The 26,642-nt window shown below is 48.1% G+C and overlaps 1 protein-coding gene across 1 annotated transcript in view; it reads left to right on the forward strand.

Annotated features, from left to right (window-relative positions):
• Positions 1-26,182, forward strand: part of LOC141476738 (unconventional myosin-Vb-like) — a 170,439-nt gene extending 144,257 nt beyond the window's left edge. Inside the window, exons 29-40 of the mRNA XM_074165546.1 lie at positions 689-786; positions 8,243-8,320; positions 11,726-11,924; positions 13,036-13,129; positions 14,557-14,700; positions 16,250-16,401; positions 19,397-19,486; positions 21,957-22,107; positions 23,725-24,010; positions 24,845-25,019; positions 25,787-25,867; positions 26,030-26,182. Of these exons, the coding sequence (XP_074021647.1) occupies positions 689-786; positions 8,243-8,320; positions 11,726-11,924; positions 13,036-13,129; positions 14,557-14,700; positions 16,250-16,401; positions 19,397-19,486; positions 21,957-22,107; positions 23,725-24,010; positions 24,845-25,019; positions 25,787-25,867; positions 26,030-26,182 (1,701 nt within the window). The remainder of the gene's footprint in view (positions 1-688; positions 787-8,242; positions 8,321-11,725; positions 11,925-13,035; positions 13,130-14,556; positions 14,701-16,249; positions 16,402-19,396; positions 19,487-21,956; positions 22,108-23,724; positions 24,011-24,844; positions 25,020-25,786; positions 25,868-26,029) is intronic.
• Positions 26,183-26,642: the final 460 nt, after the last annotated feature.

Raw genomic sequence — 26,642 nt, forward strand, 5'->3', positions numbered from 1 at the left:
GGGTAAGATATAGTTCGTGACATCATTTCAGGCAGCCCAGGACTATATGTCCTGTGGTGGTCTGTACTGTTCGAAGGTGCTTGACCTAAGACCTGATGAGGCCTGGCCAGCCCACACCAAGGAGCAACTTCTCCAGCCCTGCACCACGGTGTGGTGGTCTGAGATGGTTCCCGGTGGTGTTTTTGTGACAGCTGGTTTATTCTGCAAGGAAATGTGATGGGGGAAAAGAGTTGTTGGACCAGGTTCTGCTCATTTCATGCTGGTGCAGCTGTAATGCGTTTCTACTGGTGTGTAGGCAAGAAGAGGGCCTGTCCCATCACGGTTGTTTGAGGGCTTTTTGTTTAGAGCCTCTTCTGATGGAAGAGCATGTTGTCTGAGAACTCTCGCTTGGGCTTTTTAATTCACTGCCTTATCATTCCTCGAGGATTTGGTATGATTTGTATTTCAGACCCCGCACACCCCTTACCTCCCTCCCAGCTTCATGCATCCTCCTTCCATCTCCAGATCTCTGCTCCTCTCTGTTGCATGAGTATGAATTCGTAGAATTTATTTGATGGAGCTAGTTTGATAGAGGCCCCGAGGAAGCTCTCTTAAGGATGGTTGGGAGTTTCTCGGTCTCAGGAACTTTGAAAGGCAAGAGGAGATGTTGCAGGATGTCAAGCTGCTATGTTTTGCCTGTTGAATTTAGGAAAACGTCACCACCAACGCCAGCTGGCCCAACAGTGACAAGCACATCGATCAGGAGGACGCCATAGAAGCCTACCAGGGGATGTGCGAGACGAACCGGTAAGTGTGGCCCAAATTCTTTCCACCAGCAGCAAGGGCTGGAAACTGTGAGAGATGAGACCCAGCCCCAAATTAACAACATGTTTTAGAGAGTTACCAGCTTCTGTGTTGTCTTCTGGACCTTGGGTCAAGGGAGGACCATAAAGGTGAGACCAAAGGTGCAGGTCTTGTAATGGGTGAGGAGCTCTCGTCGCTGGGGCAACATGTCCCCAAGGGAAGGAGATACTGGGCAGGTAGAAAAGCCAACATGGAAGTGATAAAATTGGGTTTTGACTTTGCTTCTGGTACATAAATAGGATCCAGACTAGGATTTGGGATGTGTTTAAGAGTTACTTATTTCATGCTGTGCTGGGAACGCAGCACGGTTCCCCTCTCGTTTTCCCAGAAGCAAAAGCTCGTGTTGACGAACTGAGTTAACGAACACGCGCTGTAGTCTCTGGAGACACCCACATTATCGGTTTTCTTGCATCTAGAAGATAGTCAGAAGACCTAACGGTCGTGGATTAATTAATAACACAGTGTGCTTTGCCGCTTTGTAAACTGGTTGCGGGAGGTTGTTAGCGGTCCAGGCTGGGAAAGACCGTGACTTAATTAGGATTCGATTCATACCTGTATGAATATAAGCCAAGGAACACCGTCTTGGAAAGCAATATGGAAAATTGTGATGCTTTCAGAGCTGGGTGGCCAAGAAGGTGCGATGGGAAATCCACGTGCCCGGATTGATGTGCAAAAATTCAACGTATGTGTGTGGTCAACTTTGGTCATCATGTCTGTGCTGTGTGTCCCTCAAATTCCTGCCACGGTACGGGCTGGATTTTCTGACTTGGCATCGGTTTTCCTTCTTGGGAAAGCCCTAGGAGAACCTGTGGAGATCTCCCGGTGTGTGAGTACGGAGATGGGCTTGCTGGAAGGGCTGGGTTCCACATCATTGCATTTAAATATAGCTTAAACCCCTGCTGACTGCCCATACTGTCACCTTTAACTTCAGCCCGTGGACCTGGAGGAGTCCAGAGGGGAGATTGTCGGGGTCCAGGACTCTCGTGACACTGGTTTCTCACCTGGGCATCGTGTCTGGCTGGATGAGGACCAGCGTTTCTTCTTTTCAATTAGTTGCCATTGAATATTTGCTTTCCTGAAGTCAACTTGCTGATGAAATTTCTGCCCCTCCTGCAGCGGAGAGGTGATGAGATCGATTTAAACATCACCTTTTTGTCAATAAATCAGTGGAGCTCCGTGTGTTTCCTCCTGCAACGTAGGGGGTTTGGTCACTTAATGAATTCTGCGGCTTTTCTCCAATTTCCTTCCGACTTTCTCCTGGAGCCGTGGGCACTCGTACGGGATGCGAAATCCCCTTGTAAGGCGCAGAGTTAATTATTCCCTAATCTGCATTTTCCGGTATGCACTTGCGGTGATGGTTCAGGTGTTGAGGTGTTGGTGAAGGACTTGGAATCAAAATAAAAGTTGATGCTTTCTTAGGGGCACGTGTCCCACCGGTTGGGTTGTATCACTGGTCCCCAACTTTGGCCATCCTGGGCTGCCTGTTGCCTCCTCTCGCTCATCCAACTGGAAGACTCCGGTCCTTCTTCCACTGCTCTGGTTTCCAGACTTAACAACTGGTTCTGGATGGAACCACCCACAGAAATCATCAAAAAAAACCCCGTAATGATCTAATTTTCCACAGCGTGTAAATCTTTTTGATTTTGAGGTGAGTCCATGTGATCAGGCCTTGGTGGGTTTTTGGCCTCTTGAGTTTCGGGAGGGGAAATCTGCAGTCTCCAGGCTCGGTTTTTTATTATCCCTCTCATCTACCTCTGATACGAAGCTTGGCTGAAGCTTGGCTCTTGTGCTACAGTAGCTCTCCGTCCCATCACCCTCGTTTTCTGCAGTGATTTCTCCAGGAGCTCGTTAATCACCTCCAGCTTCCCCCGTTATAGGGTTCCCAGCGCGTTTGTTTGGATAGTGGGTTGGTTTATAAGCTGTAGGCTGGAGTCGAGGGTAATAAAACAGATGAAAAGGAACGCTCGGGGAGCGTGGGTTGTTGTATTTGTCAATAGAAATTAACGTTCCCTCCCCCCAGCACCTCAGAGCAGCCTTCCAATATCTGAAGGGAGCCTACAGGAGAGCCGGAGAGGGACTCTTTGTCAGGAGATGTAGCGACAGGACAAGGGGTGATGGTTTTAAATTGGCAGAGGGGAGATTGAGATTAGATATTAGGAGGAACTTCTTTGCTGTGAGGGTGGTGAGAGCCTGGCCCAGGTTGCCCAGAGAAGCTGTGGCTGCCCCATCCCTGGAGGGGTTCAAGGCCAGGCTGGATGGGGCTTTGAGCAACCTGGTCTGGTGGGAGGTGTCCCTGCCCATGGCAGGGGGGTTGGAACTGGATGATCTTTAAGGTCCCTTCCAACTCTAACCATTCTATGATTCTGTGATTTGCATTCGTACTTAATGCAGCTCTACACCCGAGCGTGTCGGCCTGAGAAATAAAACTGCTTTCTCTTTCTAATCGCGATCAATAAATATTTTAATGGGAAGCCGGTCCGGTGGGATTGAAGTTCTGGAGTGGGATTAATAAGCAAGAGCTGCTTTTTCTCCCATTTCGCTTTACCTCTCATCCCGTGGGCGGTTTCTAACGGAGGTATCTGACCGATGGGGTAAAACCACGCTCCACCCATGGGTCACTCTTGGCTTGGAGTCATCATGTCTTAGCTATTTAGGCTGGGGATGGAGCGTGGCTTTATTTTGCTGGGAGGGTAGACTTTTTATTCGCTCCGTATAATCCAGGATTTTTAAATACAGCAGGAGGAAAGCAGGAAAATCTTCCGGGTGCTGCTAACCCTGCCCACGTAGGGATTCTCTTTCTCCGTGGCCGCTCTCGGGTGGGGGAAAGCCCTTTGATGCCAGGTCAAGGGGAAGTTTGAATTAAAAACAGCCTCTTATAAATGCAGCGAACTCAGCTTTTTTTTCTTTTTTTATTTTTTTTTTTTTCTGCTGACTTTCAACTGCTAAAGGGAGAAGCATCGAGTTGGTTTGCAGCTAATTTTCTGCTTCGATAACTGAATGTAAAGCTAAGTAGGGGGGGTTGTGTTTTTTTTTTTTTTTTTGTTCCCTCTTTCTATTCTTGGGATCTTTCTTTCGAGCCTGTTTGATCTCGGCGGAAACCTCGAGCCAACGAAAGAGCCAGGTGATGATGTTCTGTTCGAGGTAATAACCTGGCAGCTCAAAGCAGATGGGGCTTAGTCTTTGAAATTAACTTCTGTGATAACTTCCAAGTGATTCCTGTAGAGCGCGTGGCTCTTTTTGGTTTTTTTCTTTTCTGCTGGGTAATTCCCACCTGCAGCCCAAGGGCTGAGGCTTATGAGGATGCTTTTGAGGCTGGAAGAGGTCAGCGCATGGAAAAGGTTCGTATCTCTGCTCGCCACCCTCCAGCTCTTATCGCTGCTTCCCATTCGGTCTTGTATCTAATCTGTGACTGTGCAGTATTTTCCCATTTAATTAAAGACAAAAAAATTAAAAAAAAAAAAGAAGCAAGGCATCTCTGTGTTTGAAAATGAAATACCCCTTCTTCTTCATTAAGAGGTGATAATCATCTGAAGATGCTAAAATTAACCTCTTTGGGGTTTGGTGCACGTGCACCTCCTTTAAGCTGCTTGGAGGAAGGGAGGGGGGAGGCGTTTGGGCAGGGATTTCTCTCCCTTTCCTGGAGGCGTTTGTCCAACCGCAGGTCCCCAGTTGCTCCCCCAGATCAGGATTAATGGAGAAACGAGGCCGTGAATCATGTCCTTTCAACTCATTTCAACCTGATTCGAGAGAAGGATTTACCCAGCATTTTAGGAAATTCTTTGGGCACGTGCTAATTAATCTAATTAGCTAGAAAGAGCCCTATTGACTCCTAACGTCTTGGTCAATGTGAACTTCTGGGAGAAGGGAATCTCGATTTCCGAGTGGTGGTGAACACGGACGGAGCGCTTATTTCCCAGGGCAGTTTTCTCGCGGTGTAATGGCACCCCCTTGAGCTCCCTTCCTCATTTACCACAATGAGTATGGTAAAAAAAAAAAGGAAGAAAAACTACTTTTCAAAGGAGGTTATACAGGAAAACGCATCTTAAAAATGCTGCTGGTCCTTTGAGATTTCCCAGGTTAACGTAATAAAAAGTGAGGATCCTTCCTGGATTTTTCCTTTGGTTTCAGTGCCTAAATACTTGTTCTGTTAAGACTATCTAGAATGGCTGGAGAGCAGCCCTGAGGAGAAGGACTTGGGAGTGCTCGTGGATGAGAAGCTCAACATGAGCTGGGAACGTGTGCTGGCAGCCCAGAAAGCCAACCGCATCCTGGGCTGCATCAAGAGAAGCGTGGCCAGCAGGTCGCGGGAGGTGACTCTACCCCTCTACTCTGCGCTCGTGAGACCCCACCTGGAGCACTGTGTCCAGCTTTGGAGTCCTCAACACAGGAAGGACATGGACCTGTTGGAACGGGTCCAGCAGAGGGCCACGCAGATGATCAGAGGGCTGGAGCCCCTCCCCTATGAAGACAGGCTGAGAGAGCTGGGGTTGTTCAGCCTGGAGAAGAGAAGGCTCCGGGGAGACCTCAGAGCAGCCTTCCAATATCTGAAGGGAGCCTACAGGAGAGCCGGAGAGGGACTCCTTGTCAGGGAGTGTAGCGACAGGACAAGGGGTGATGGTTTTAAATTGGCAGAGGGGAGATTTAGATTAGATATTAGGAAGAACTTCTTTGCTGTGAGGGTGGTGAGACCCTGGCCCAGGTTGCCCAGAGAAGCTGTGGCTGCCCCATCCCTGGAGGGGTTCAAGGCCAGGTTGGAGGGGGCTTTGAGCAACCTGGTCTGGTGGGAGGTGTCCCTGCCCAGGGCAGGGGGGTTGGAACTGGATGATCTTTAAGGTCCCTTCCAACTCTAACCATTCTATGATTCTATCTGAACCAAAAAAAATACCTTACTAACAAATTGACCCAAATCAGAGCAATAAACCTTTCCCCTGTATCTCTCAGTGGACAGATCCTTTTGGAAACCTGCCACGTGTGGATAAAAATAAGGATTTAATCTACATTTGCACATATGGCTTTAACAGATGAGTTTTCCTAATGTTAATGCCAAATGTTTGCCGCTTTTTGAGAAGTACCGGGCTCGTACACCAGGACGGAGGGGATGGATGAGCTGTCAGACACCTCTTGAGTCCTTTCGTGGCCCCCCCCCAGTTCTCGGTCCTTTCCTCGTGAAAATTGGCTGCAGAAAGTTTGCGTATTTTGCTTTTCCACTTAAATATGCAGAGTTTTCCTTGCCAGGGAACGGCATCTGCTGCTCTTCTTTTCAAAAAAGGGAGATGCGTATTGGCTCGGTTCTTCTCTATGTCTGAAAGTTTCATGATACATTAAGTGATTTTTTTTTTCTTGTTGTTTTGTTTGGGTTTTGATTATTATTTCCCGAAAGAAAAACTGCATTCGAACTCGCATCGAAGCCGAGTGAAATCTCACTGCGGCAAGTGTTTCTGATCAGGTCAACCAGCTCCCATCACTCAAATGTGTTCAACACCTCATTAAAGAAGATAAATGAGTTTCCTGCCTTTTATAGCTTAAAAAAGACACCCCCAACTGTTGAAACTTTTTAGCGTTAAAGTGAGACGAGACTTTTCCCGGATGGTTACGGAGGAGATTTGATCTCATGTTGGGGGTGTGGAACAAACATCCGAGGGGTGTTTGGACTGAAGGTTGCTTTGAGGAAAGGTTGATGGTTTTGACTTTTGATGATTGAGGAGACCCTCGACTGAAGGGTGGCCCCCCGGAGGGCCGTGCTGCCATCCAGCGAGACCTGGACAGGCTGGAGAGCTGGGCAAGGAAGAACCTCATGAGGTTCAACAGGGAAAAGTGTAGGGTCCTGCACCTGGGGAAGAAGAATGTCAGGCACCAATACAGGTTAGGTGTGGACCTGCTGGAGTCAAGTTCTGAAAAGAAAAATCTGGGGGTCCTGGTAGACAGCAAAATGACAACGAGCAAGCAGTGTGCTCTTGTGGCCAGGAAGGCCAATGGAATCCTGGGCTGCATAGGGAAGAGTGTGGCTAGTAGGTCGAGGGAAGTCATTCTCCCCCTCTACTCTGCACTGGTGAGGCCACAACTGGAATACTGCGTCCAGTTCTGGGCTCCCCAATTCAAGAGGGATAGGGAACTACTGGAAAGAGTCCAGCGAAGGGCAACGAGGATGATTCAAGGATTGGAGCATCTCCCTTATGAAGAAAGGCTGAGAGAGCTGGGACTCTTTAGCCTGGAGAAGAGAAGGCTGAGGGGAGACCTTATCAATGCTTATAAGTATCTGAAGGGTGGGTTGAAGGAGGAGGGAGCCAGATTCTTTTCAGTGGTTGCCAGTGAGAGGACGAGGGGCAACGGGCACAAGCTGGAACGTAGGAGGTTCCACTCAAATATGAGAAGAAACTTCTTTCCGGTGAGGGTGCCAGAGCCCTGGAACAGGCTGCCCAGGGAGGGTGTGGAGTCCCCTTCTTTGGAGATTTTCAAGACCCACCTGGATGCAGTCCTGAGTAACGTGCTCTGACATGCTCTGGGCAATCCTGCTTCGGCAGGGGAGTTGGACTAGATGATCTTTATGGTCCCTTCCAACTCTAAAAAATTAAGTGAAAAATTCAGTGAAGTAGAAAGAAGAGAATTTATTTTAGACCGGTGGAAGTTGATGCAGAAGGAAGGAAATGGAGAAAATTGTTTTTAAAATGTTTTAATAGTGAGATGTGCCAGAGCGCAGAAGGTTTGGAAGAGGAGCGAGCTGTTCCGAGCCGTCCGTAGGCAATAAACAGTGGGGTCGGGTTATGTTTGCATGGGGTTGGAAGTCCTTGTGGGCTGTTCCAGCTCAAAAATAGTTAATTTTTTGGGGGCTAGGGAAGCAAGGAAGCCTGTCGGGAGCTCCTAAGGATCACTCTCTGCTTTTCGTTTCTCCCCTCTCTGTGTTCAGACACCTCTTCCTTACCCTTTGTGGTGACTTCTCTCTCATTTATCCCTCTTGGTCCTTATTTCTCTTCCCTGGTTTCTAAGCATAAGGTCTTAATGAGAATTTCAGCTAATCGGTGTGGTGTGGGCTTGCCATCAAATGGGAAAGAGTTTAGCCATAAAGAAATGAAAACTTGGGTCTGACCTCCAGAAGTTAGGCTTTTTGGTAAACAGTAACATCTCAGGAACGATGGTGACCTGCCAGGAGGTTGGACTGGGCGATCTCCGGTGGTCCCTTCGGACCTGGAGGATGTTGGGTTCCCGTGTCAACTGCGGTGGGTTGGGGAGGAAAGGGCCGCACCAGGCGGAAAAAGGAAATACAACCTAATGAAAGTGTGCTTTAAATAAATAAAAAAAATTAATAAATTATTAAGGGTTCTTCACCTTTTCCCCTTCTATTGCAATTGACCTTTTGTCTTTCTCTGTCCTCTTGTTTCCTTTTGCTGTCCTTTATTTCTAGCAAGACTGAGGACTGGGGGTATCTCAATGAAGATGGAGAGCTCGGCTTGGCTTATCAAGGTTTAAAGCAAGTTGCCAGGTCAACCACTTTCTCTATTTTTTTTGCCCCCACTGCTGCTTCTCCCCTTCTCTCCCTTTCGGTTGCCTTTTTGTTCCTTTCTCTTCCTCTGCTCTTGTCCTTTTCTCTATAGGACCTGTTGTCCTCTCTGGGAGAAGCTGGAGGTGGGACATCCGAACGGGAGGAATTCTGACCCTCCTCTAATTTTCAGAGGGGTCGTTAGGATTCTAATTGGGGATTGCTGATGGTGGCTGTTGTCACTAATGCTTGAGCAGTGATTCAGTGAGAATTACGTTACGTTAACGGGAAATTGTGTGATAAAGGTGTTGGGAAGGCGTAATGTCCAGGAAGCCCAAAAGAACCCATTTTAGATGTTTTTTCCTGAATTGCACTCGGATGTAGCACCTCCCTGAAGTGTTTTCTCCCACTCCCTGGCTTTCGGAAGCGGAGTCCCTGTGCTCGTATTGCCTGCTTTGCATGCTCCCGGGGATTGTGCGCTCCCATCCATGCTTTGCCTATAGGTAAGAGGAGGAAGTTGCGTGGTGGTGCCATCCTTCCAGAGATGTCCCCATGTCCTGGTCTGGTGGGCAAAAATCCTCCCAGCGGGACACACCGGGGCAGTACTTACGACCTCTGTATCTCCTGGGGATGCCGGTGATTCTGTAAGGATCTTATCTCCAAGATGATGAACTTCTAGAGACACAAATGGAGATCAAAGCAAGGCGGAAGGACTCCTGGATTCTTCTCCTGGTTCAACTTGGCGCTTGAAAGAGCTGATAATTAGTTGTTAATCACTTGGTGGTTACGAGGCAACTTAGGAATCCAAGTTTGGAGGAGGAGTGTGTTTTTTCTGAGGGTGGCTCACGGTTAATCCCAACCCACGTGAAGAAGTAAAATGAAAACGAAGTACTTAATATTTATTTCATGGTAGGCCTGTATTTTCCAAGCCTATTAAGAATATAAATCCTGAGAAGACGATGACGAGGCTGAGCGCGTTCTTGCTGGCGTTTCTATAGCTGGAAAATATCCTCTTCTGTCTTTTGCTGGAAAATGGGAGTAGAGATTGGGTTGTTCAGATCTAAAAACCATCAAAAAACCAAACTGGAGAATGATTAATACTTTTCACCCAGAAATCGTTCGTAGAAAGCATGTGGTTTTTTATACAATCCTTAAAAAAACCAACCCTGAAACAACCAAAAAAACCAACCCATGCTTAATTGTTCCTGTAGGGAAACACTTCACAGACATGAATCTCCATGATTTTCCCAGTACTTGTAGCTTTTTCCCCACTGGCCCAGCTCCGTGTCTGTGCATGTCCTGAGTAAATGCTAAGCTATGGACACCAGAGTCTTCCTCATCTTTGCAGCCAGTGCCAGAGGAGCCAAAGCCCCCGAGCTGGGCGTGTGGCTGTCCTTGGCTCTGTCCCGGAGAGCATCCATGAGCAAGGCTCGTGGGGCTTGGTTATCTCCCTGGGCTGTTCTTTCTCTTTCCTACCATCGCCCTGTGTAGTCTGGAACTAATACTTTGCAGTTTCTGGCTTGATGTCCCTTCTTTCAGAGTCCTCATCCCTTCTGGAGTCATAGAATCATAGAATGGTTTGGGTTGGAAGGACCTTAAAGGCCATCTAGTCGAACCCAACCTGCCTTGAGTAGGGACATCTTCAACCAGACCAGGTTGCTCCAAGCCCCCTCCAGCCTGGCCTTGAACCCCTCCAGGGATGGGGCAGCCACAGCTTCTCTGGGCAACCTGGGCCAGGCTCTCACCACCCTCACAGCAAAGAAGTTCTTCCCCAGATCTCATCTCAATCTCCCCTCTTTCAGTGTCAAACCCTTCCCCCTTGTCCTATGGCTCCCCTCCCCGATCCAGAGTCCCTCCCCAGCTTTCCTGGAGCCCCTTGAGGGACTGGAAAGGGCTCTAAGGTCTCCCCAGAGCCTTCTCTTCTCCAGGCTGAACCCCCTCAACTCTCTCAGCCTGTCCTCACAGCAGAGGGACTCCAGCCCTTGGAGCATCTCCGTGGCCTCCTCTGGCCCTGCTCCAACAGGTCCGTGTCCTTCTGGTGGCCCCAGAGCTGGACACAGCACTTATTGCAGTCTTTTTGAGAGAAAGCTGGTGGACTAACAGGTAGATTTCCATTTACAAGAGGGCAGGTTGGAGACAGGGGCAGTTAACATCTGGATGATGTTTTTCCACTGGAAGGCATTCTCGTTTAGTAAATGGCTGGATAATACACTAAATAAATGCCTTGCCCTTTAAGTCAAAGTTTCCCCCAGGGAAGTCAGGCTCAGGGCAAGGCTGGAAGGAGACCTGGTGTGTAGGGGAGAATCACAGAATGCTATGGGGTTGGGAGGGACCTCTGGAGATCATCTAATCCAACCCCCTGCCAAAGCAGGTCCACCCAGAGCAGGTTGCACAGGAAGGTGTCCAGGTGGGGTTGGAATGTCTCCAGAGAAGGAGACTCCACCACCTCTCTGGGCAGCCTCTTCCAGGGCTCTGCCACCCTCAAAGAAGAGAAGTTCCTTCCTCATGTTTAGGTAGAACTTCTTATCTAAAGAAGAGGGTAGGAGAGGGTGGCAGGAGAAATTTTTAGAGGAAAAAGTTGGGTACCCACCTAAAAGTGGGAGAAGGGCTGGCTTTGGTGACTTCTGTCCTCTGCGTGACATGGCATTACTATTTGTATGTCATGGAGAACAAGGAAACAAGTCTTTTTTCTTCTCCTGAAGAGTCCTGGTGGAGTCAGCAGCAATGATAAAAGCAGGAACTGATCGAGATGACAGAAAATTGCCCTGTGCGTAGTTTTCTGCAGGTAGTTTATGAATGAAAATTGAGATATAAGTAAATATACTTCTTTTTAAGCAAAGGCAAATAACAGCTAGAAGGAACGAAGGGTTTCAGCTTCTGCCTTTCTTGAAGCTCCCAGCAGTAGCAAACGAAGCTTGTGACGGTCCAACTGAACGGAGCCGTTTGCAAGGCATACTAGTTCAGTTTTCAAGAGTGAGAACTGATGTTAGAAAGGAGGTGAGCACCAGAACGAGTGTTCTTCAAGCTCAACCTTTTGAAAATCCCGCAGGATCTGCGTTGCTTTCTTGCCACGCGTTTGCTTTTTGTTAATGGGAAGAGTGAAGAAACCCAAATTTGGAAAAAAAAGGAGCTCTTGAATATATTTTTCCCCATCCCTTTTAAATAAAAGAAAAACCAAATTTTTCATCTCATGTCTCTAATTTCAAAAGTATTTAACCTGCAATACGGCAAATGACAGACTAACGTGGCAATAACAGTTGTAGCACCCCCTGGCGTGATGTTGGGGACATTGACTGGGAACATCTCCCAGGTTGGCTGACTTGGAAGGATCGAAACTCAAACGGTGGTTACTGCTGCGATGCCAAAATCACAGGCTGATCCTGATCACAGATATGGTCCTTTTCTCAGGTTGCTGGAAGCCCAGCTCCAGGAGCAGAGAAGAGAGCACGAGGAGGAGGTAGAAGCTCTGAAGAACGAGGTGGACGCGATGAAAGAAGAGATGGAGAAACAACAGCAGGCTTTCCTGCAGACCCTGCAGCTGTCTCCAGAGGCTCAGGTGGAGTTTGGGCTTCAGCAAGAAATTACACGTCTCACCAATGAAAATCTGGTAAGAAACTGTCCTGAAAACCCACCCCAGGGAAGAGGAAAAGAAACCCAGGTTGGGAGAAAGGAGATAGGAAATGTTGAAAGGGAGGAGAAGGCGCTTGGGTCTCTTCTACCCCTCCTAAACTCTCTGCAAGATCATAGAATCATAGAATGTTTTGGGTTGGAAGGGACCTTAAAGACCATCCAGTTCCACCCCCGGACACCTCCCACCAGACCAGGTTGCTCCAAGCCCCCTCCAACCTGGCCTTGAACCCCTCCAGGGATGGGGCAGCCACAGCTTCTCTGGGCAACCTGGGCCAGGGTCTCACCACCCTCACAGCAAAGAAGTTCTTCCCCAGATCTCTTCTCAATCTCCCCTCTTTCAGTTCAAAACCATTCCCACTCCTCCTATCGCTCCTTCAGTATCTCCCACTGGTGCGTTTGGGAGCGTTGGTACTTGGCCTTGAACCGTTGTTCAGTGGCTTTATGACCCTTGTGACTCTCTAGGTATTTTATTTTTTTAATTGTTATTATTTTTAAGCCTACCTACTTTGTGGCAGTGCCTATGAAATGAGATCGCTGAAGTTGCTGGGTACCCCATACTCCATAATTATGCACAAAGACAACACAATTTTTTTTAGCTGCATTTTTGGGGAATTCGGGGGGCAGTTCCCACTCCAAAAAGTTGTCCTGGCCGATCATCAATTTTCCCCTTTTCACCTCCTACGTCGGTGTTGCAAGGTCTGGAGTGAACACTGGTCCCTCCTTAAGTACAGGTGAGGTCTCCTTGCCTTTCTCAGCAGCTTTAGCATCTAAATAATATGATTATTATGAAATATGATTATGAAATGTGATTAACAGCCGGCACTGCTTTAGGGGGTGTGTTGTGAGTATTGCCTGCTTCTGGAAAAAGCAGGGACACAACATCCACACTCTTTGCAGTGATGGATGTTGGCTCTTCTCGTACCAAGATGCTCACACCCTGCAGTGGTGGTACATTAGACCAGGCTACCGAGTGACTCCGACCTCAAACTCACCCCAAATCAGTTGGTTTTGGGTTGTTTTATGGTTGGTTTGTTGTTTGTTTGTTTGTTTGTTTGTTTGTTTTTAACCCGATGCATCTTGTTTTTCAGGATCTTAAAGAACTGCTGGAGAAGTTGGAAAAGAATGAAAAGAAGCTGAAGAAGCAGCTGAAGATTTACATGAAGAAGGTCCAAGATTTTGAAGGTGACTTGGCTGTTGGTGGGGTGGGGGAAAGGCCCTCTGGTTTCTCTTCTTTGGCCAGTCTTGGAGAATTGCAGGTTTTTCTCTTTTTCTTTCTATTAAAGTAAGACTTTGCTCATTCTGGCACTGAACTAGCGCTGAGCTCATCGTTGGCGTGACAACAGGGTATGGGAAGTCCAAACGAAGCTCCTTGGGTCATGCTTAGGCTGCCAGGGAGCGAGTACAGCTGTGCTGCTGTGGCTTTAGTTTGTTAACGTGGTAAATCTGGAAGAGGGTCGCCGAAGAGAGGATGGAGGGTGAGGGCTTGCTGGAGGCGTTGGTCTGACGCTGGGTTCGGAGGGTATTTAAGAAACCTTGTTGTTTTCATTGCTGTCAGTGCCGTGACCCAAGCAGAGATATTGAGGGACCAGTGGCTGGCAGAATCAAGAGGGATTAAACCATTTAGGATTAAAATATATTTGTATCATGGAATGGTTCAGGTTGGAAGGGACCTTAAAGATCATTGAGTTCCATCCTCCCTGCCCTGGGCAGGGACACCTCCCACCAGACCAGGTTGCTCAAAGCCCCGTCCAACCTGGCCTTGAACCCCTCCAGGGATGGGGCAGCCACAGCTTCTCTGGGCAACCTGGGCCAGGGTCTCACCACCCTCACAGCAAAGAAGTTCTTCCCCACATCTCATCTCAGTCTCCCCTCTTTCAGTGTCAAACCCTTCTCCCCTCGTCCTATCGCTACGTGATCAGAAAACCCCTCAGCCGTGACCTCTGCGTTGGATAGAGGGAGCTTCTCCGTTCTCTGGAGATGCCGTGATTAATCACACAACCTTGTTCTCGTGAGCTGATTTCTGACGACTAAGCATTAAGTGAAATTAAGCTCAAATAACTGGAGGGTTTCCGCAGCTGGCACAGCTGGTCCCTGTCAGTGGAATCTACACGCAGCAGGGCTGCCGTTCACTGCGGTACTTCTGGTCTCTCCCGTTTTATTAAACTTTTACGGAAGCACAACGCTCCATGATGTGCCACCGCAAGTTCTTCAGCTTTACAGCCAGCCGCAAGGTGTGACGCTTAGGTTTTTTTTTCATTGCCCGGCTATTTTTTTTTGTTTCCCCCCCTCTGTGAAAATGATACACTAAAAAGCTTCCCGTAGGTTTATTACTTTCTAGCCTGCGGCTCCTTGGAAAGTAGAAAATGACTTCATCTAGTCCTCCTTAGGTCCAACTTTGGCACTCGCATCTTTCATTGAGAGTCAGAACTACTCCCGGCTGGTAATTCAAGACCTGGTTCTTTATATTTTTCCAAGTCCGTCGAAGCTGATAACATTATCGGAAATTTAATATATAACGCTTCGACCTGGTGTCTGCTCTAAGGCCAATGGAGGACGTGAAGAGTTCTCCAGCACCAGGTACCACCTTTCACGCTCTTTTCTCTTCACAGCGTCCCAGGCCACGGTACCGGCGGAGAGGAGTCGGCACGAGCGGAACATGCAAGTTGCTGTCCAGAGGAAGGAGAAAGATTTTCAGGGCATGTTGGAATATTATAAAGAAGACGAGCCACTCCTCATCCGAAACCTCATTACAGGTGAGGAACTTGCTCTGGGCCCGGCTCCTTCTTCTTTTGCCTGGGAGAGTTTGTAAACGTGAGATCTCAAGATAGACAAATAGATCTTCTCAAATACATCCCTCCTGGGGCTGCACGTTTATGGTGACAGCAATTTTGGTAGGTAAAGCTGAAAGACCAGCATGAGTATAATCATAGAATCACAGAGTGGTTTGGGTTGGAATAGACCTTGAAGACCATCCAGTTCCAACCCCCTGCCATGGGTAGGGACACCTCCCACCAGACCAGGTTGATCAAAGCCCCATCCAACCTGGCCTTGAACCCCTCCAGGGATGGGACAGCCACAGCTTCTCTGGGCAACCTGGTCCAGGGTCTCAGCACCCTCACAGCAAAGAAGTTCTTCCCCAGATCTCATCTCAATCTCCCCTCTTTCAGTGTCAAACCCTTCCCCCTCGTCCTATGGCTCCCCTCCCTGATCCAGAGTCCCTCCCCAGCTTTCCTGGAGCCCCTTGAGGGACTGGAAGGGGCTCAAAGGTCTCCAGGCTGAACCCCCCCAACTCTCTCAGCCTTTCCTCACAGCAGAGGGGCTTCAGCCCTCAGAGCATCTTCGTGGCCCTCCCTGAATTCTATCCCTTCCCTTAGGGACGGCAAAAAATGGAAGACGCAAAGAAGAGGCTGCAGTTTTTAGAGCAGGCAGTAACTCGCTGAGCTTCGTACGATGTGGTAATAGATGGGGAGGGGAGAGCAGAGGACAGACCCCGGGGATTTTGAGCAGCAATGGAGCAAAGGTAGTTTGGTTTATGAGACATTCGGTGGTAACTTCAACGGATAATAAACTTTTGAGTTCTTTTACAACGGGTGATCCGATGAGAATTGCTGCCAGCATCCCCTTATTCAACACTCTTGGAGAAGTCGTGCTTCTCTTAAGTGTCAGTATTTACCATCACTCTCTAACCCCAGCAGAGGCCGGTGAGGATCTAAAAAAGTGCTCCAAGAGAAGTGATAGCCCATTCCTGTGGTCTTTGAAGCTCCTCTGTTCAGAGGGGCTCTTCCTTTAGAGGCTGGAAATTCCTACAGCTGCCATTAGGATTCACTATCTTGAGGGAAAGAGTCATTTATTACATCGTGAATTTAGAGCAGGGGGGTTTGTAACCTGCGGGAGATATTCCTGAAAGCTTCAGGCAGCTTTTCTAAGGTTATTTGTGTGCTGCTTGGGTAGACTTGTTCGCGGTAAAGAAGATCTAGTGCCACCTGTGTGCGTTTGTGCGTCCCTGAAGTGTAATGTCACAGCGTCACAAGCTTCAGTGCGGAATCCCAAGCCCTGGTGCTGCGGCTCTTCTGCTTTGGCCAGTGCCAGGAGGTCCGTCTGTCCTCTGGTTGGACCTCTGGTCCTGTGTCCACGCTGCAGCGAGGGATGCGAGTTACAGAGCCGAAATCTCAGCTTCTCCGGGGCTGGGAGAAGAGAGGGGTTTGCCTGGGTCTCCAGCTCTGCTGTTGCCTTCTTCACCTGGCAGTTGGTGTATTTCAAGAGGATTTTTTTGGTAAAAAACCACAATCCCAAACCTTCTAGATCTCAAGCCTCAAGCAGTGTCTGCTACTGTTCCCTGTCTTCCCGCCTACATCCTCTACATGTGCATCAGGCACGCGGATTACATCAACGATGACCAGAAAGTGCACTCCTTGCTCACCTCCACCATCAACGGCATTAAGAAAGTGCTGAAGGTAGGTCTCCGTTTTTCTCGTCTTGGGGTTGAGATGGTGTAGGGTGGTCAAAAATGTGTGATATTCAGCTCTCGCAGTGATTGCCAAGCCAGCTCACTCCCGTAGCTTCCCTTTGTAGAAGAACAAGGAGAATTATGATCATAGCAATAAAATTGTTTGCATTTATAGATGAAAACCAAAAAAGTTTGTAGGGAACAAATAGCTAGTAGTTGCCATCTGCAGAGCGAGAGCTTCCTGATTCACAGAATCGCAGAATCCTCACGGTTGGAAGGGACCTTTGAGATCGAGTCCAACCACAAAAAAAAAAAACAAACCCAACTGAAACCCACACAAACAAACCACAAACAGACACAACCCAACAATCTCGGGCACTAGAGCATGCCCTGAAGTGCCACGTCTACACGTTTCTTCAATACCTCCAGGGATGGCGACTCCACCACCTCCCTGGGCAGGCTGTTCCAGGGCCTGACCACCCTCTCAGGAAAGTCATTCTTCCTAATATCTAATCTAAACCTCCCCTGCCCCAACTTCAGACCATTTCCTCTGGTCCTGTCATTATTCCCTTGGGAGAAGAGGCCAACACCCACCTCTCTACACCCTCCTTTCAGGGAGTTGTAGAGGGCAATGAGGTCCCCCCTAAGCCTCCTCTTCTCCAAACTAAACATGCCCAGTTCTCTCAGCCTCTCCTCATATGACTTGTTCTCCAGACCCCTCACCAGCTTGGTGGCTCTCCTCTGGACACGCTCCAGCAGCTCCATGTCCTTCCTGTAGTGAGGGGCCCAGAACTGAACACAGCACTCGAGGTGAGGCCTCACCAGTGCCCAGTCCAGAGGCACCATCACTGCCCTGCTCCTGCTGGCCACGCTGTTCCTGACACAGGCCAGGATGCTGTTGGCCTTCTTGGCCACCTGGGCACACCGCTGGCTCATGTTAAGCCGCCTGTCCACCAACACCCCCAGGTCCTTTTCTGCCGGGCAGATCTTCAGCCACTCTTCCCCGAGCCTGTAGCGTTGCCTGGGGTTGTTGTGACCGAAATGCAGGACCCGGCACTTGGCCTGATTGAACCTCATCCCATTGGCCTTGGCCCATCGATCCAACCTGTCCAGATCCCTCTGTAGAGCCTTCCGACCCTCAAGCAGATCAACACTCCCACCTAGCTTGGTGTCCTCTACAAACTTACTGAGGGTGCACTCAATCCCCTCATCCAGATCATCAATAAAGATATTAAACAAGACCGGCCCCAAAACTGAGCCCTGAGGGACACCACTGGTGACCGGCCGCCAACTGGATTTCACCCCATTAATCACAACTCTCTGGGCACGGCCATCCAGCCAGTTTTTTACCCAGTGAAGAGTACACTTGTCTATGCCATGATTCGCCAGCTTCTCCAGAACGCTGTGGGGGACGGTGTCAAAGACCTTAACCGAAGTCCAGGTAGACAACGTCCACAGCCTTCTCCGCATCGAGAAGGTGGGTCACATGGTCGTAGAAGGAGATCAAGCTGGTTAAGCAGGACCTCCCTGCCCACAGCTTTTCTAACAACGGCCTTTGACCGGGTAGCAACCATGGCTGGATCTCTACAAGCAACTGACACCTTGCGACTCGAGGGGCAGTTGGGATGAGCCCCCTAGTCCCCCGGGCCACTTAGAGGCACTGAACTGACCTCGTACACTGGTAGAGGCTCAGCACCCTACCGTACAAACTGCAGCCGGCTGAGGCACCCGCCGGGGCACACACACAAGCACTGGGTGCTCACTCTGTGCTCAGTGGCCAGGGACTAGTCACGGAATCACGGAATTGTCAGAGTTGGAAGGGACCTCTAGAGATCATCTAGTCCAATTCCCCTGCTGAAGCAGGGTTGCCCAGAGCACATCACTCAGGACTGCATCAAGACGGGTCTTGAAAATCTCCAGAGAAGGGGACTCCATGACCTCCCTGGGCAGCCTGTTCCAGGGCTCTGGCACCCTCACCGGAAAGAAGTTTCTCCTCCTATTTAAATGGAACTTCCCATGTTCCAGCTTGTGGCCGTTGCCCCTCGTCCTATCGCTGGGAACCACTGAAAAAAGTCCAGCTCCATCATCCTTCAGCCCATCCTTTAGGTACTTGTAAACACAGATAAGGTCTCCCTTCAGCCTTCTCTTCTCCAGGCTAAAGAGCCCCAGCTCTCTCAGCCTTTCCTCATCAGGGAGATGCTCCAATCCCTTAATCATCTTATTGCCCTACGTTGGACTCTCTCCAGTAGTTCCCTGTCTCTCTTGAACTGGGGAGCCCAGAACTGGACGCAGTGCTCCAGTTGTGACCTCCCCAGTGCAGAGCAGAGGGGAAGAATGACCTCCCTCGACCTGCTGGCCACACTCTTCCCTACGCAGCCCAGGATCCCATTGGCCTTCTTGGCAACAAGGGCACATTGCTGGCTCATGGAAAGTTTGCTATCCACCAGGACTCCCAGATCCTTCTCCTCAGTAGTGCTTTCCAGAAGATCCATCCCTAACCTATATTGGTGCCTGGGGTTCTTCCTCCCCAGGTGCAGGACCCTACATTTGCCCTTGTTGAACCTCATTAGGTTCTTCTCTGCCCAGCTCTCCAGCCTGTTCAGGTCACGCTGGATGGCGGCACAGCCCTCTGGAAGTCTGCCTGCCCTCCTTGAGGCTTCTTATAACCCAGTGGCTTGATCAACCAGGGGTGGTGGTGGCTCCACCCAGGTTCACTCAGCAGCACCACCCACCAGCTGACAGCCCCCAGTACAAGCAGAGGGCTTTTCCCACCTTCAAAAAGCCCCCAAAAGAGCTTCTCGTCGGCCCTTTTCGCTGCAGATCCCTTCTCTAGCGCAGTCCTACCTGCCCTGAAGCTGGTCTCCGCAGCAATGACCGTTTGGCACGTTAATAGGTCGTTTAAATCTACCGGGGGTGGTGCTGGCTAGATGATCTAGATGGGGCCACTCAAAATCCCCCACCGAAGTTGGGGGGTCTCACATGTTTTCGTTCTGCTCCTCCAGAAACACAACGATGATTTTGAGATGACGTCGTTTTGGCTGGCGAATACGTGTCGCCTCCTGCACTGTTTAAAGCAGTACAGCGGAGACGCGGTAAGGAAGTCATTGCCGATACTGAGTATTTAGGTGTTCCTCCAGGAAGGGTCTTCAGGTCTCCTTGGGTCTCATCGCTTCCCTCCGGCTACAATATGGGGTCATCTCTGGTTTTCCTCCTCTGTTAATTTGGATATAACATGAGGCAGCTCCTAGAATCATAGAATGGTTTGGGTTGGAAGGGACTTTTAAAGGCCGTCTAGTCCAACCCTGCCATGAGTAGGGACATCTTCAACTAGACCAGGTTGCTCAAAGCCCTGTCCAACCTGGCCTTGAACTCCTCCAGGGATGGGGCAGCCACAGCTTCTCTGGGCAACCTGGGCCAGGGTCTCACCACCCTCATCGTAAAAATATCTTCCTTATCTCTAGTCTGACCTAGACCAGAGGTTCATGGGGTGGTGCACCAAGAGAAGACATTTGAGAGTTGAAACCAGGACCTTTGCAACACAACACACAACAGAATATTTTGAATTTCACAGCCAACCACACACTTTGAGTTGTCTGAACAGGGGATTTCCTTCTCGTAGGCTGTTCAGGCAGCTGTTCCCCCCGGTTTTAGTAGGTCCCACTTTTAGTAGATCCCACAGCTTTTCATTAACCAAGATTTTTAGACAGGAGAAACTTGGTCCAAATCTTGCAATTTTATTCTGAACGTTTCTACTGATTAATTTTTTCCTGTCCTGTTCAACTAGTTCAAAGTAACTGCACTTTGAGAGAACCAAAATGCATAATCGTAACGTAAGATTTGGGAAAGAAATCCTCTCGTTTTTTGCCACGTCAGTAATATTTCAGAAGTCGAAATAGGTTTTATTAAAGCCGATCCCTTCCGATAAAATCAGATCATCACAGTCCTCTGAAGTACGTTGCACGCTGCCATCCCCAGAGCCGTATGTTCTGGGTATTAAAATTTTCAGGGGAGGCAAATGATGTCGTTTCTCATTTATCATAGAATCACAGAATGGTTTGGGTTGGAAGGGACCTTAAAGATCATCGAGTTCCAACCCCCCTGCCCTGGGCAGGGACACCTCCCACCAGACCAGGTTGCTCAAAGCCCCATCCAGCCTGGTCTTGGATGCTTCCAGGGATGGGGCAGCCACAGCTTCTCTGGGCAGTCTTGATTTGCGTTAGATATATCGAGCGATCAATCTTTAAAAATAAAGAAAAAAAAAAAGAACTTACATGGAATCAAATTAACTCTTCAGGTCATTCACAAGATAACGACCGGTGTGTAAAACCTCAGCGCTGGACTTTTCAAGATTTAAATTAAAAAGAAAAAGAATTTAGATAATATTTACTAATAATTATGCTCCTTTTTGCCCTCTTCTGCCTGGATAACAACATTAAAGAAAATCCTCCCCAGAAAACCAGCAGGATAAGAAAAAAACCCTCCAAACTTAAATTTTACATTCTTTGCCATGATTTATTGTGTTAAATGAAGCAGCTGTTTTCAAATTCCGATGATAATTTGGTGCAAAAAAAAAAAAAGAACCAGAGGGGGGAAAAAAATCATTCTGAGCAGCTTCCAAAATACTGTTTTCTGTAGTTTGAAAATCAAGCTATTTTTAAGAAAGTGGGTATAAAATTAAATCCTAAATTAAATGCAATCTTGCGGCACAAGGAGCATGAGACTCTTTCAGTAGTTGGGAAAAAATGACAAATTCTGAAGTCAACTCAAATTGTACATTTTGTGGCTTTTGCGTTTTGCTGGTCAGCAAACACCAAAAAAAAAAAATAAAATGTGCTAGTCCTCATTTTGACAGCAACTTGATAAGCCCATATGAAGAGGCAATTAAAGCGGCTGTGTTAATTACAAAATTAAGTAAGATCACTTCCAGCAAACTCAGGGCTTAGAGCATCCATTTTGCAGGATCAGAGACCAGCTGCTCCTTCAGCAAAAGGCAGGGAATAAATTCAGTTCCTTGGAGAGATTTCCGAACTCCAGATCTGTTTGAAATTGTGTAAAGAATTAATAATAATTAAAAAAATAATTAGCGTGTGGTTATCATTTTTTTTTTTCATTTTCTAATATTTTAATCTCAAAATATTTGGTTTCCCATAAATAACTGCAACTCACCGGGATAAACAAATAGCTAAAAAAAAGTATCTCAGGGGCTGAAATGTTATTTTCTAGTTCATATATATATATATATATATATATATATATATTTATATATTGCAATTAGGACAAATGTTGCTCCTTGCTAAAGCTAAAATGAAAAACCTTGTTGCTTAATGATGCTTTTCTTCAAAAAGCAGCCCCTGGTAATAATTTATGAGCAAACGGCCGAGTAAATCAAAAGGTGATTTATGAATCTTGTTCTTTTTCCATAATAGAGTCTAAAAATGTACTTTGGTAACCCCTGGATATATTGTACTCTATTTTTATTTTTTTTTTTTTAATACAGCGATTTTACCTGACTATAAAGAGGCGGAATAACGAAACCGGGTGTTTTTATCTTCTCCCGTGCAGGGTTTCATGACGCAAAACACGCCGAAGCAGAACGAGCACTGTCTGAAGAACTTTGACCTGACCGAGTACCGCCAGGTGCTGAGCCACCTCTCCATCCAGATCTACCAGCAGCTCATTAAGATAGCAGAGGGCATACTCCAACCCATGATCGGTAAGTTCACAGCACATTAGCTTTTAGGAGGGTTTCTTTGTTTGCCTTTTTTGTCTATTTAGCTACTCTTGAGTGTTTTTTCCAGACCTTTGTACAGATCTAAGCGTAACTTCTCCCCAAAAGAAAAGCCTGCAGTCGGTAGAAAGGCATATTTTGCCAAAAACCTCTTGGTTTGGAGCAGGTCACAGAATCACAGAATGGCAAGGGTTGGAAGGGACCTCTGGAGGTCATCTCGTCCAACCCCCTGCCAAAGCAGGGCCACCCAGAGCAGGCTGCACAAGAAAGTGTCCAGGCGGGTTTGGAATGTCTCCAGAGAAGGAGACTCCACCACCTCTCTGGGCAGCCTCTTCCAGGGCTCTGACACCCTCACAGCAAAGAAGTTCCTCCTCATGTTGAGATGGAATTTCCCATGTTCCAGTTTGTGCCCGTTGCCCCTTGTCCTGTCCCTGGGCACCACTGAGAAGAGCCTGACCCTGTCCTCTTGCCACCCGCCCTTTAGATATTGCTCAGCATTGATGAGATCCCCTCTCAGTCTTCTTCTCTTCTCCAGGCTGAACAGCCCCGGGTCTCTCAGTCTTTCCTCATCAGAGAGATGCCCCAGGCCCCTCATCATCTTTGTAGCCCTCTGCTGTCCCCTCTCCAGCAGTTCCCTGTCCTTCTTGAACTGGGGAGCCCAGCACTGGACCCAGTGCTCCAGATGGGGCCTCCCCAGGGCGGAGTAGAGGGGGAGGATGACTTCCCCCATGATAGAAAATATCTCCTTCCTTTCTGTTGAAGGGACAGAGGTGCTGGTGGGTCCATAGAACAGCGTTCCCCTCCAGCCCAGGTTCATGGTTAAGCTTTTTATTGCTGAAAATGCACATTACGAGGGAGGAGAGAATTGGGAAGTGGAAAAAGAGATTAATAAAGACCTTGTTTTGCAAGGGTGAGTCAGTATGAGAAGAGTTACCTCCTCAGCTAAATCTGTCCTTCTCCCTAAGCTAATTGAGGGGCTCAGAGCTTAATTTTCTCAGAGCTTTCTATTTTTTAGCTGCTGGTATTTTCCTTGAGCTCCCAGCCTGGGTTCCTCTATCTCTGGGACTCTTTTTCTTTGCCCTCCAAATGTCATTGCACAAATTCTGGCTGTATCCAACGGCGTCACTTCCTACCACCGCTGCAGGTACCTCCTGCTCTTTGCAGAAGGTTGTCCTGTTCCTCTGTCAGTTAGTCAGGCTGTAAGAATTTTATTACTTTTAATCTATCTTCATTTCTCCCCATCCTTCGAGCCAATTAATCACTTTAACTGCAGAATCTAAGGCTCTGCGGTGGGCATAGAGGGAGAATTGATTACAGCTTAAAGGAGAGGTGTTCCCAGTTTCTGCAGGATGGCAAGTGATTTCTGTGTAGTGACAACGAGTGGGGAAAAAAGTGTGATCTCACACATCAACTATTTCATATTATCACAATAAACCAGCAATTCATGGATCTGTCCTCCTTTTCAGACCTTCCAACATCCATCACGTCGCATCACTTTGACACTGCTGCAATTTTTGACGGCCCATAAAGGAGCATTTCTTACCTCCCGTCACCAACAGGTGGATTCAAGCTTTTTTTAGCTCATTTTTCTTCCTTTTTCAGTGTCTGCAGTGTTGGAAAATGAGAGTATCCAAGGTCTTTCTGGTGTCAAACCAATGGGCTACAGGAATCGCTCCTCCAGCATGGCAGATGGCGACAGCTCCTACAGCTTAGAGGCAATCATTCGCCAGCTGAACACGTTCCACAGCATCATGTGTGACCAGGGCCTGGACCCGGAGATCATACAGCAGGTCTTCAAGCAGCTCTTCTACGTGATCAATGCGGTGGCCCTGAACAACCTCCTGCTGAGGAAGGATGTCTGCTCGTGGAGCACGGGGATGCAGCTGAGGTGGGACATGGGCTTGGGGAAGTGATGTACCTGCCATAGAATCACGGAATGGTTTGAGTTGGAAGGAACCTTAAAGATCATTGAGTTCCAACCCCCTGCCCTGGGCAGAGACACCTCCCACCAGACCAGGTTGCTCAAAGCCCCCTCCAACCTGGTCTTGAATGGGATGGGGCAGCCACAGCTTCTCTGGGCAACCTGGGCCAGGGTCTCACCACCCTCAGCGTAAAATATTTCTTCCTTATGTCTGTTCCCATCGCTGTCTTAGCACAGTGTTGTAATAAGGACTGAAATTAGAAAGGTCACCTAGTGCAAACCTGCCAGAAAGGGGTCGTGAATATTTCTCAGCCCCGGCATAAAAATCTATCAACTTACTTCTCGGTGTAAATGATTTAAACCTTCTTTTACTACCCTCTCCTCTTCCCATGGTGGATCCTTTGTCTGTTCCCCTTGAGCCTGGGAGCGGGCACAGGCAAAGGCATTTCTTGGGTAGGTATTTTCAAAGGTAGTTGGGTACCTTGCAGGGTTTCGTTAGCATTTAAAAGCTTAATTTTAATTGACTTTTGAAACTTGAACGTAGCTGAGTGCTGTAGAAAAGCACACCCCTTGTGCTGTTCAGCTCTTAACGTGGCTCATCTATTTCTAAGGTACATCGAGTACAAGTTTTGCTTTGGGTTGTTGAGTGTTAAGCTTTGGTCTGGTTGTCTCTTGCCGTGCGTATCACGAAAAGCCTCACATAGAAGCACTGCAACATTTGAGTCTCCTTAGAGGGTTTTTGAGATGCTACGTCTTATCTCTCGGCTCCCGGCTCACGTCTTATCTCGCCTGCTTGCCCAGGTTCAACATAAGCCAGCTGGAGGAGTGGCTGCGTGGGAAGAACCTGCAGCAGAGCGGAGCAGCGCAAACCTTGGAGCCCTTGATCCAGGCGGCGCAGCTTCTGCAGCTGAAGAAGAAAACCTCGGAAGACGCCGAAGCCATCTGCTCCTTGTGCACGTCCCTCACCACGCAGCAGGTGGGGAGCAGGGCAGAGATTTACACCAGAGGGTACTGGTAATTAAAGGAGTGGGAAAGAAACGTTCCAAGATGAAACCCAGCCCTGAGGAGTTCATGGAATAAGTCAGACACTTGGGATTTTAAACCCACTGATTGTCTTTTGCCAGGGTAGGTCTGCAGGATGCCCAGCAAGGACTCAGATTTGGTGCAGGAGGTTGAGAATTGCCCATCCAGGCTGGCGGGATCCAACCTTAAACTTTGAGACTCCGTTCCAGAAGGAGTGGAGTTCACCTTCTTTGCTGCTGGATTGCCTGGCCTTAGTTTGATAATGTGGTAGGAAGGAAGAAGCGAGAGGTGTGAGTGATCTCCAGTGATTCTCGGGGATCCTTTCTGCTGTATCTCCATTTAGAACGTGTTCTTGAAGGGGCGATAGGGGAGGAGCAGGAGTTGAGGTAGCATGAGAAGTGTTGTAGAGGTGACATCAGAAGTACTGGGAAGTGGTCGCCCATGTGCCAACCGAGTGGAATCCCTGTATAAATCTGTTCAATTCTCTTCCCATTTTACAAACGTTTGCCGTAAGAAGTGACTTTGACAGGTCCCTAGAGGCCTTACCATCCCTTTCAGCAGGCAAAGGAACGCCGGGATGATACTTGGGCTACTTCTGCTTCTCCGTAGTGTCACGGGAGACTTGTTAGGGCCGCGTCAAGATGAACTGTTAGTGGTGCTTTGTATTCTGGAAAAGTTTGGCTTCTCTTGACTGTCTGATCCTATTTTGTTTTTCAACAGATTGTAAAGATACTCAATCTCTACACTCCTGTGAATGAGTTTGAAGAGCGTGTGACAGTAGCTTTCATACGAGACATCCAGGTAAATGAAAGGGCTGGAAAGCGGAGGAGATAGTTATTGATTTTTGCAATATCTCTAAAATTGTCTGCATTCTTAACCCTTTGATGATGTTAAACGTGACGAAAGCAAAGAAAAGGCAACAACCGATACTAAATGTGTTTTCTTCTCCCGCCCCTCTCACAGACGCACTTGCAGGAGCGGAACGACCCTCCGCAGCTGCTGTTAGACTTCAAGCACATGTTCCCTGTTTTGTTCCCCTTCAACCCATCCTCCATAACCATGGATTCGATTCATCTCCCCGCTTCTCTCAACTTGGAATTTCTCAATAAAGTCTGAAGAAAGCGTAATTAAGCCCACCCTCTCCTACCCAGAGACCTCTGGCGAAGAAAGAAAAATCATGAAAGGCACTTAAGGAGCTCTTCAAATATGGACCAAACAGGTTGATGGAAGAACCGATACACAGTAATAAATGGATGCTAAAATGTACAGTAAAAAAGAGACTGATCTGTATGTGATTATTATTTTTTTTTTTTTTTGGTAATTTGCAGCTGAGAATAAGGATACTTGAAATGTAGATTTATTTTTTACTGCTTGATTTTATGTTGATGTAGTTCAAAGCCCACAATCATCTCCAAAAGCCACTACGAAAAAAAGAACGGTGAGTGGGAGACAACTTCCTTTGATCTTCATAAAGTGTCTATGAAGAAATGACAGTTACATCGAAAACAAAATCTGAGACACTTACGCTGCCTTGAAGGACGTGTGGTTTGTCTAATAGGCGGGTGGGTTTGTGTGT

Source organism: Numenius arquata, chromosome W (assembly GCF_964106895.1).
Source record: "Numenius arquata chromosome W, bNumArq3.hap1.1, whole genome shotgun sequence".
Taxonomy (NCBI): Eukaryota; Metazoa; Chordata; class Aves; order Charadriiformes; family Scolopacidae; genus Numenius; species Numenius arquata.